Source organism: Gekko japonicus, unplaced genomic scaffold, assembly GCF_001447785.1.
Source record: "Gekko japonicus isolate JY-2015 unplaced genomic scaffold, Gekko_japonicus_V1.1 scaffold711, whole genome shotgun sequence".
Lineage (NCBI taxonomy): Eukaryota > Metazoa > Chordata > Lepidosauria > Squamata > Gekkonidae > Gekko > Gekko japonicus.
In genome coordinates this window covers 283305-294100 of record NW_015165849.1, presented here as the reverse complement: position 1 = coordinate 294100, position 10796 = coordinate 283305, and the positions used below count along the sequence as shown (strand labels likewise).

The 10796-nt window shown below is 47.1% G+C and overlaps 1 protein-coding gene across 1 annotated transcript in view; it reads left to right on the top strand.

Annotated features, from left to right (window-relative positions):
• GPI (glucose-6-phosphate isomerase) overlaps positions 1-10796 on the top strand; it is a 36157-nt gene that overhangs the window by 19235 nt on the left and 6126 nt on the right. Inside the window, exons 9-14 of the mRNA XM_015411090.1 lie at positions 1071-1124; positions 2812-2872; positions 3824-3867; positions 5873-6025; positions 6652-6781; positions 7320-7396. Of these exons, the coding sequence (XP_015266576.1) occupies positions 1071-1124; positions 2812-2872; positions 3824-3867; positions 5873-6025; positions 6652-6781; positions 7320-7396 (519 nt within the window). The remainder of the gene's footprint in view (positions 1-1070; positions 1125-2811; positions 2873-3823; positions 3868-5872; positions 6026-6651; positions 6782-7319; positions 7397-10796) is intronic.

The following is a 10796-nucleotide window of genomic DNA, read 5'->3' as shown; positions in this document are numbered from 1 at the left end:
CGGCGGAGAGGGGGCGGGGGCGGAGGGGGGCTAGCAGCCCATTGCATCGCCCTTCGCAACGGGTCTTTCTCCCTAGTAAGAACATAAGAGATGCCAATGTTGGATCGGGCCAATGGCCCATTCAGTCCAACACTCTGTCACACAGTGGCCAAAAATACCAGGTGCCATCAGGAGGTCCAGCAGTGGGGTCAGGACACTAGAAGCCCTCCCACTGTTGCCCCCCCAAGCACCAAGAATACAGTACATCACTTGCCCCAGATTGAGAGTTCCTATCTATACCTTGTGGCTAACGGCCACTGATGGACCTCTGCTCCATATGTTTATCTAATTCCCTCTTGAAGCCGTCCATGCTTGTAGCCACCACCACCTCCTGTGGCAGTGAATTCCTTGTGTTAATTACTCTTTGGGTGAAGAAGTACTTCCTTTTATCTGTTCTAACCCGACCGCTCACCAATTTCATTGAGTGCCCACGAGTTCTTGTATTGTGAGAAAGGGAGAAAAGTACCTCTTTCTCTACCTGCTCTATCCCATGCATAATCTTATAAACCTTGATCATGTCACCCCTCAGCCGTCATTTCTCCAAGCTAAAGAGCTCCAAGCGTTTTAACCTGTCTTCATAGAGAAAGTGTTCGAACCCTTTTATCATTCTAGTTGCCCTTTTCTGCACTTTTTTCAATGCTATAATATCCTTTTTGAGATGTGGTGACCAGGACTGTAGCGGGAGACAGGAACTGTAGTGCCCCCCCCCACACACACACACACACACACACTTTATCTGAGAGAAGGACTTGAGTCAACCCCCAAAGAAATTCTGTTTTGCTATCCCCATTGAGTTTTTAGTCTGGGAATGTAATTTCTCAAGATCCTTTAACTTGTTTATAAGTAGTGATTTTTATGCCCTTGGATTCCATCGGAGGGAAAGTATCTTGCGTACAGCCAGAGCATTGGACCGGTGGTACTCAGAAGCTGCCTGTAGGCCTTGTTACCCCCTTGGAACAAGCAGGGAGCATGCTTAGTAGATCTAACATGCTGTTTTGTGTGTGTTAATTGCTCCTTCTCTTCTCTTGCAGCCTAAAGTTAAAGACTTTGGAATTGACACTCAGAACATGTTTGAATTTTGGGACGTAAGTAGAATATTTTATTATATCCAGGACCACACTTGCACTTGGGGTGGTGTGTGTGTTTTAGTTTGTCTCCTTTCCCCTCCCTGGTCTCATGACCAGGTTATGCAGTCTTTGCCACAACAGTTGTCTCCAGTGGTGTACAGGTATCTATGGACTGGGGCAAAAATCAAACACTGGCATGAGACCGCCCTCTCTTCAGTGGAGCAAACCGATGCCTGCTTCCCAAGTTGAATTGCAATGATTAAATGGGGAGGAACCACACCTACAAATAGACTTAGGGCTCAGGGAGATCATTGCATTCAAACCTCTAAACTGTTCCCCAATTGGGGAAGGAAGGCCTCAGGATCCTATCCTTTTTTGGATCTGGGTGTCCTCAGTATCCCACACCAAAGGGCTTTCCCTGCAGTGTGAGAAGTGGGGAAGCCCCTTCTGACTACAGCGGAAAGAGCTGAGGTTGGCGTCTCTCTGTGCCACCTTGCAGTGATTTTCACTAAGGAGGAGCTCCAGCTAAGGGCACATCTGTGAATCTGAAATAACGAAAGTCCTGCCTCTTCTGCCTAAAGGCTTGTCAAAGGTCAGGCAGCCAGACCTCTGAATGCTGCGGTCTAGGCAGCAGCTGGGTAATAGGAGATAGTTCACTGCACCCAGCCTTGGGAAGCTATTCTAAGCTGTGACATTTGCCTGGTGGATCTAATCTAGGGCAGTAAAAGTCAAGTGTCAGTCTAGCCTGAAACCCATGCAGGCCTAGTGCAGTGCCCGTGCAGTAAAAAGGGAATGCCTAAACCAAAATATCTAAAAGAGTTGGTCTAGAGCCAGGGTGACATAGCAGTTAGAGTGTCAGACTAGGATCTGGGAAGCCCGAGTTCCAATCTTGCTCTGCTGCAGAATCTTTCTGAGTGCCCTTGGGCCAGTCACACGCTCTCAGCCTAAACCAACGCAGAGAGTTGTTGTTACAGTAACAATGGAGGAGGAGAGAACAATGTCATAAGCCACTTTGGATCCCTGTTGGGGAGAAAACCAAGGCTTAAACATATAAATATTAATTCGACTTCCAAAGACTAACAAAATTTGTGGCAGGCCATGGGCTTTTGTAAGGCACTGCTCACTTCATCAGATACCGTGTTTATCAGGATATGAATATGTGCATCAGAAAGTAATTCAGTGGTTGCCAGTCTCCAAACTGCTTTTTGCCGTTATGTTTTTAATTTTTAACTGTTCCTGCTTTTATCATACCTTTCTGAATGGCTGCCGTTTCTATTAGTTGGTGATATTCCTGTGTAGGGTCTGCCGATTGGAGAGCTGCGTCCCGGCAGCACAAATAGTTTTTGGGATTTATTTCACATCTGGGAAGACGACCAAATTCAGCTATGGCGTTGTGATACACTGTCCTGGCGTAACAGTGCTGATTGGCTCAGACTGGGGGGAGGAGGATTAACAAAGATATCCCTTGGCCACAGTCAGTAAAGGGGGGGGAGAGGGAGTGGACTCTTGATCAACTCCCTACTCCCCACGAGGATGGGGAAATATCGGAGGTGAAGGATCTCAGGGGCACCATATCCATGGACATGCTAATGATGGCACAATAATGACTTGATTTGCAGAAAACAGTGCGAAAGCCCCTTTCTTCTCCCAACCCTCCAGTTTATTTGGCTGCCCTAATAATTCCTCTCTTCTTCTTTTTTCTTAGTGGGTTGGTGGTCGTTACTCCTTGTGGTCTGCCATTGGCCTGTCAATTGCCCTGCACATTGGTATGTATCTTCCCACAGCACAAGCAAACCATCCTTTCAGTAGAATGCTCTGCTAGCTTATTGTGCAAACTGCTTGTGTTGCACTGAAATGTTGTCCATCTGTACCTCAGCTTGAAGCAGGGGATAAAATGTCTAACCCTTAGCAGCATCCCCCCTCCCCCTTTAGGGTTGCAAATTCCTGCTAGGGAAATTCCTAGAGATTTAGGAGCGGTGCCTGGGGAACATGGAGTTTGGAAGAGAGAGCTTAGCAAGGATGCCGTATCGTAGATTCCCTCCCCAAAGCTGCTGTTTTCTCCAGGGGATCCAGTCGCCGTACTCTGGAGATCAGTTGTAATTTAGTGAGATCTCCAGGCCTTACCTGGAGGTTGGCAACCCTACCCCTATTTTGCCCATTCAGCTGCTGCATGTGCCCAAGGTCTTGCTACCTGGTTGCTTTTACTGTAACCCTGAGCTCTCACTACCATTTCAGCATCAGGCATTCTCAAAATTCCTTTTCTGGATGTAGCGATTTCAGTGTCGTTTCCTCCTGTGAATGGGAGTAAGGGAGGGATTCACGCATACAAGTTAGTATTTATTTAGAAAATGTGCGTGTTACCTTATTTATTTATTTATTTATTATTTTGTATCCCACCCTCCCTGCCGTGGCAGGCTCAGGGTGGCTTACAGGATATATAAATATTAAAACAACAAGATATGTTAAAACACAAAAGTTAGATTAAAACCACAGCATATAAAATTTAGGTTTTAAGGAACATAAATATTAATAAAAGATGGCGGCGTTCTCTCAACATCCAGATAGTCAACTACCTCTTCAGTCCTGCTGGAGGCAACACACGTTATTCTGGATCCACCCCATAGCTAGGAATGCAACTTCTAAAGTTCTGTTCTTGGATGCATAACTTGGATTTCCCACGGGCTTGTTTTTCTTTTTCTTCTTTAAATTATGGCTAGGTTTTGACAACTTTGAGAAGTTGCTTGCTGGAGCTCACTGGATGGTAAGTATCTAGTCTCACGGGAAGGAGATAAGTAGGTAGGTTCTCTATGCAGTTTAAAGCATCAGCTGTGGAGAAAAATGGACCCCCGTTGCATGTCTCTCTGAGGGTGACTGACACCTGCTGTGCAACTCATCCAATGTCTGCTTGGGGAGGGGGAGGGGCTCAGTGGAAGAGACTCTGCTTTGCATGCTCAACCCTGGCATCTCCAGCTAAAAAGGTCCCAGGCAGTAGGTGATGTGAAGACCTCTGCCTGGAGAGACCCTGGAGAGCTGCCACCAGTCTAAGCAGACAATACTGACCTTGATGGACCAAGGGTCTCATTCAGTGTAAGGTAGATATGTGTGTGTCTGCTGACTTGACAGCCACACACAGTGAACTGCCTCCCCCCTGTGGCAAAGCCCTTGTGCTTCACAGTGATCGCAGCAAAACGGAAGCCCCAACTGGGCCTTTTCACCCATACAAATTGTCCCTCGTTGCTGCCCTTCTTGGGAGCAGGGATCGTTCTTGGGCAAGCCCTCTTCGACCTCAAATCCATCTTGGAACCGTGACTTGTTCCTTTTGGTCGCTGGGGGCTGCCTTAGCCAAGGCTGGGATCCAGCTGTCCTTGTGAAACAGAGAGTATGCAAAGATGCGCTCATTTCCAGAGTGTTCGAGAGCCAAACGTGCGGTTCTGATGACATGGCGTTCCAAAGGAGGGTGGGCTGCATTTGCCCACATCTAGGGTGAGGGAGCCCTTGTGCTCCTTGCATGCGCGTTAACTAGTAAGTGAGCTGACTTCAGTCAGAGAGGAAGGACGGGGAACTTGAAACCACTGTCCCCAAAGAGGGTATTGAGCAAGGGCTCCTTCCCCTTCCCTGTCAGTCTAGCTCTCTGCAGTTCATCTGCCCACTAAGCCCACAGAAGTGGAAGTAGCTGGCTTTTAGTAGCCTTGGCTTGAAGTCCTGCAAGGCCTTGTGATGCTGCCAGGGGTCCTTTGAGCACAAGGCACTGTGCCTACACCTTATCTAAAAGCAAATTTCAAGTCTAAAGGTTACCATTCACTTTTTTAAAAAATCTTAAATTCTCCTGATGGTGGTGGTGGTGGTCACGTGGCTGTTTCTAGTCCGCCTTTTTCATGGAGACTCAAGGCAGATGATGTAGTGTCAGTCAAGTACAGTCAACAGGATGGGACATCAGTGAACAAAGCAGTAGGGTTTGGACTACAGAAACCTGAAAGCGAACCAAAATCTCAAACAGAGCTGAAACAAATTGATTATTTATTTGTCATAAAGTCAAGCTGACTTCTGGCGACCCCTGGTGGGGCTGGAGGGCAAGGGATGTTCAGAGAGCTGCCTTGCCATCGCCTGCCTCTGCATCACGACCCTGGTATTCCTTGGAGGTCTCCCATCCAAATACTTGCCAGGGCCGACCTTGCTTAGTTTCCGAGATCTGACAAAGATTGGGCTTGCCGGGACTATCCAGATCAGGGCAAACCTGAGTTTTTAAATGTGGTGGGTTAAGTGGTGTAGAAGCGACCTTGTCTGGAGCATACTTACAGTGGTAGGTCGCAGCAGTCCATATCCCTTTGCCAATGCAAGCATGGCGTCGCAGCCAGAGTGCCAGGCCAGTATGTGGGAAGCCCAGGTTCTAATCACTGCTCTGCCGTGGAAGCTCACTGGGTGGGTGACCTTGGGCCAGTTGCTCTTTCTCAGCTTCACCTCCCGTACAGGGTTGTTGTGAATATTGTAAGCCACTTTGGGTCCCCACCGGGAAGAAAGACAAGGTATAAATGAAGTAAATACCACATGAACCCAGATCCAAGTCCAGAGCTTCATGGGTACTGAATAAGGTAAGAGGGGAACATGTGAAATAAAATGCATGCAAGGCTGGTAAACTATACATCCATGCAGTGTCCCAGAGGACCAGGACTTTATACTCGTTTCGTTCTGGGACAGCTGAGCTGCTGCGAGCGTCTCAGCTGGATAGTGTGAATCCATGTCTTTTGTACCCTTTATCGCACAAAAAGGACCATCACTTCCGCACTGCTCCCCTCGAGAAGAACGTGCCTGTCCTGTTGGCAATGCTGGGCGTCTGGTACGTCAATTTTTTCGGAGCCGAAACCCAGGCGCTGCTGCCCTATGACCAGTACATGCACCGCTTTGCAGCTTACTTCCAGCAGGTAAGGCAAGGATCACCCCTTAGTATTTTGTGATGGTTCAGTATGTATAACGGCCACACTCTGGTTCCATGCTCGCTGCCTCTTACGGGGACTCCCATTCCACCCCAGTGTGGCGGTTGAAAGTGCCATCAAGTCACAATTAATTTGTGACAACTCTAGGACCGTGGCAGTTTCAAGGCAAAAGAGAGACGGTTTGCTGTTGCCTGCCTCTGTGTAGCAACCCCGGACTTCCTTGGTGGTCTCCCATCCTACTAACCGAGGCCCGACCCTGCTCAGCTTCTGAGATCTAATGAGATCAGGTTAGCCTGGGCCATTCAAATTTGAGAGGTTCATCTCTGCCTAACTCCCTTTTGTAACTGGCGCTTAGCAAAAAATCTGACAGCCAATCGCAGTGGGTTATGTTATTAGCCTGTGGGAGGGCCTCAGTTTGCTTGGTGGGGTGCACATCTTTCTGGTGCACCAGTGGAGCCTGACCTTTGCTGCCCCCTCCTCCTTTCTCTCCTCCCACCCTTTTAAACACTATTACTGTAGCTCAGCCTGCTCTTAGCAATCCTTTTTAGAAAGCGGGGGGAGGTCTGGGACAAAAAGCTTCTCAAGTTGGCCGCGGTTCTTCTGTTGTCGCTTAGGGAGACATGGAGTCGAATGGGAAATACATAACCAAGAAAGGCACTCGTGTGGACTACAATACTGGCCCTATTGTGTGGGGCGAACCTGGAACCAACGGGCAGCATGCTTTCTACCAGCTGATTCATCAAGGTATGGAGAGAGGTGCCAGGGTATCCCTGAGCAATTCAGGAGAGCCCGGTGCTGCTTTGTTGTTGGTGTGGGGGGGGGGGGGGGCTACGACATTGGTCTGGACCAATGTTCCCTCTAAGCTGAGTTAGTGGGCGCTAGCTCACAGTTTTTTAGCCTCCGGCTCACACTTTTTTGTCTTGGCTCAGGAAGGATGGCTCCAGAGCAAACTAATTTATGCAGCAGTCAAATCGCTCACTCACAACTTTTATGCCAGTAGCTCACAAAGCAGAGTTTTTGCTCACAGGACTCCACAGCTTAGAGGGAGCATTGGCCTGGACTAGTCCTGCGTAAAACATGGGTCATCCAAACCACTTTAGAAGTGTTAAGGACACAGGCCTGGATCAGCTACAGCTCTCCAATGTTCATTAAATAAAGCTGGGGTGATTCTGGTTTCGGGGGCTACTCTTGTTTGAAAGTGTGCTAGTCGCTCCAGTTTGCAGTAACTTGAATAAAAACTTCCTTGTGCTTTTAAGACTCTTTCCTTTGTCCCCACCTGCAGGGACTCGTATGATTCCTTGCGACTTCCTCATCCCAGCCCAGACACAAAATCCGATTCGAAAAGGGCTGCATCACAAGGTAACTGATAGGCCGCTTTTGCGTCCATCGTATTAAAGCGGTTTGTGCAGATGCACGTGGGGAGGAAGCCTCGGCACACAGAGTTCTTGCCTCTCCAACCATGGAGCTGCGTACTGCAGCTGCCAGTGCCTGGGGGCAGTCCTGCCACGGCCAGAATGTCCACCTTTGTGCCCTTTTGAATGGTGGTGGTATCTAGCAATACACACACATGAATCCTTTAACTTTGTCGGATAACAATGGTGTTGTCTCCAGGAGATCTTGCAGAAATACTTAGGGGGAGGCCGTGGTTCAGCGATGCCTGTTTTGCATGCAGAAGGTCTCAGGTTCCATCCCTGGGATCTCCAGTTAAAAACATCAGGCCGTAGGCAACCTGGAAGACCTCCGCCTGAAACCCTGCAGAGCTGCTGCTGGTCAGAGTAGACAGGACTGCCCTTGATATCTTGAGCCAGGCCACTAGGGTGTCTATTCCACAGTTTTGCCAGGAGAATCGTGAAGTCGGAAAGGAGCTAAGGCAACGGTGTCCATGGACTCAAATGAGTGAGGGAGGTTTTGTGTTTGTGGACCTGAACAGCATCCCTTACAGATTCCAGCTGTTGCAAGCAGAAGGTGCTTCCCTACGATGCTGGGACTGGTAATTGGGGGGACCCTTTCTTCATCCCTGAAGGGGTTGATGCATGAAGGTTCATCAAGCTTCCCAGAAGCAATTGTTGCTAACTCTTAATGCAACTGAAAGTGGGTGGAGTCGGATTATTGGACCATCTGACTCAGTAATTTTTACAGCTGTTGACTCTCCAAGCTTTCAGGCAGGGGTCTTTCTGTGAATGGAGATCTTTTTGACTGTCTGTAGAAAGTCTCAGGTTCCATCCTTGGCATCTCTCAAATGTGCTCTGTGCCTGGACTGTGGTCCTGGAGAGCCAGTCTGGTGTAGTGGTTAAGAGCGCAGACTCTAATCTGGGAGAACCAGGTTTGATTCCCCACTCTTCCACATGAAGTTGCTGGTGTGACCTTGGGTCAGTCACAAGTTCTCTCAGAGCTGTTCTCTCAAGAGCAGTTCTCAAAAGAGCTCTCTCAGCCGCACTGACCTCAAAGGGTGTTGTGGTGAGGGGAAGGGAAAGGAGATTGTAAGCAGCTCTGAGATGCCGAGTGAAAGGCAGGGTATAAATCCAACTCTTCTTCTTTCCCCAAAGCCCTTGATTACTCATGGAAGTATTACCCTAGTATTTCCATCCTTGCTTGTGGCTGTTCCTAATATTTCAGGCCAGAAAGGATAACATGGGCCTGGGCACAAGTGTTCCTGACTTCAGTCATGCCTGCTCATGCCTTTCCAGAAACACTTCTTCTTAAAGCCTTGTGATTTTTCCAGTCATTAATTCATTTCCAGCTAAATAAGGATAATTTGGTCATCCACTGAGAATTTGAAAAATACTGCATTGGGGGAATATAGAACTGTTTAAAGCAAAGTCTTCCTTCCCATAATTCTATCACACAACATTATTCAATGAAACTGACGGGCAGTAAATTTGGGACAGACAAAAGGAGGCATTCCTTCATGTGTCGTAAGGGCTACTAGCTTTGATGGCTTCGATGACGGAGTAGCCATCTTAATGAGGAGAGGTCCATCAATGGCTGTTGGCCAGAATGGCTAAATTTCCATATCTAGAGGCAGTATGCCTTTGAATACCAGTTGCCGATGCAAGCTGGGCGGGGGGATCGACTGAGGATCACTGGTTTTCATGCCTCTTGGCAGGGTGGGGTGTAGCTGGTTGGCCACAGTGGGGAAAACTGGGTACCAGGCCTTGTGGCCTGATCCCAATAGAGCTACTCTAACGTAATGCTTCCCTAGCAGTCCAGATTCTGCACTCACCTTGTGATCATTCTGCATGGAACAAGACTGCATATACATATGCTATGATCCTGACATTCTTATCATTTGACCTTCCTAGCCCTGGAAAGGGTAAGGAACTATATAAAATCGAAGTCCCGTGTCCTGTTGCTCTGGCTTCTGAGACTTCAGCAGGTGCTACCTAAAATGCTTCCTTGATGAGGGCCAGGAACTTGCTTTTTTACCTTTAAAAAAAATTAAAGTCTGAAATTGGGAGATGGTTTGCACCTCACCTCATGAGGGTAGGAAAAAATGTGTTTGGAAATAGCCTTGCAAACCTAATAAGGAGAGCTTTAAACTAAATCCTGTGGGGGAGCGAGACGAAAATGCAAAGCCAATAACTGGAGATAAGAACTCTAAAGTTTTGCGGGGAGTGGCACGTATGCTAGATAACATTAACTCACATGTAAGTACAGAAACGAAAACCTCAGGGTGCATGAAACATGGATTCCAATGTGTCTACACTAATGCACAGAGTATGAGAAACAAGCAAGAGGAACTTGAAGTCCTAATACAGGAAAGGGACTATGACCTAATAGGCATTACTGAAACTTGGTGAGATGACATTCACAATTAGGATTGAGGGGTATAATTTATTTAAAAGGGACAGACAAATAAGGAGGGGCGGAGGAGTAGCATTATATGTAAAGGAGGTATATATGTGAATCTGAGCATGGAAGTCCAGTTGAGAGTCTCTGGGTAAAAATAAAAGGAGTAAGAAATAATACTGATATCTTGGTGGGGGTCTGCTATAGACTACCAAGCCAGGCAGAGGATTTGGATGAGACACTCCTAGAACAGATTACAAAGTTCTCAAAGAGACCGGACATGGTGGTCATGGGAGATTTCAATTACCCGGATATCTGTTGGAAGTCCAACTCTGCTAAAAATAAAAGGTCCAATAAATTCCTGACTTGTCTTGCTGACAACTTTTTTTAGAACAAATCATCAAACAGACAGTCCTTGAGCATTTAGAAAGGACAGCTGTAATTACTAAGAGCCAGCATGGGTTTCTCAAGAACAAGTCATGTCAGACTAACCTAATCAGGGGAATGCTGTAGACATACTTTATCTTGATTTCAGTAAGGCTTTTGATAGGGTTCCACATAATATTCTTGTTGACCAATTGGAAAAATGTGGTTTGGATCCTATGATTGTTAGGTGGATCTATAACTGGTTGACAGATCGCACCCAAAGAGTGCTTGTGAATGGTTCCTCATCTTCTTGGAGAGGAGTGACAAGTGGAGTGCCTCAAGGATCTGTCCTGGGACCTGTTTTGTTCAACTTCTTTATCATTGATTTGGATGAAGGGATAGAGGGAATGCTTATTAACTTTGCAGATGATACTAAATTGGGAGGGATAGCAAATACAGTAGAAGACAGTCAGGATACAGGATGATCTTGACAGGTTGCAAAACTGGGCTGAAACAAATAAAATGAATTTCAATGGGGTTAAATGTAAAGTTCTGCATTTAGGTAGGAAAAATCAATTACATAATTATAGACCATACACTGAAC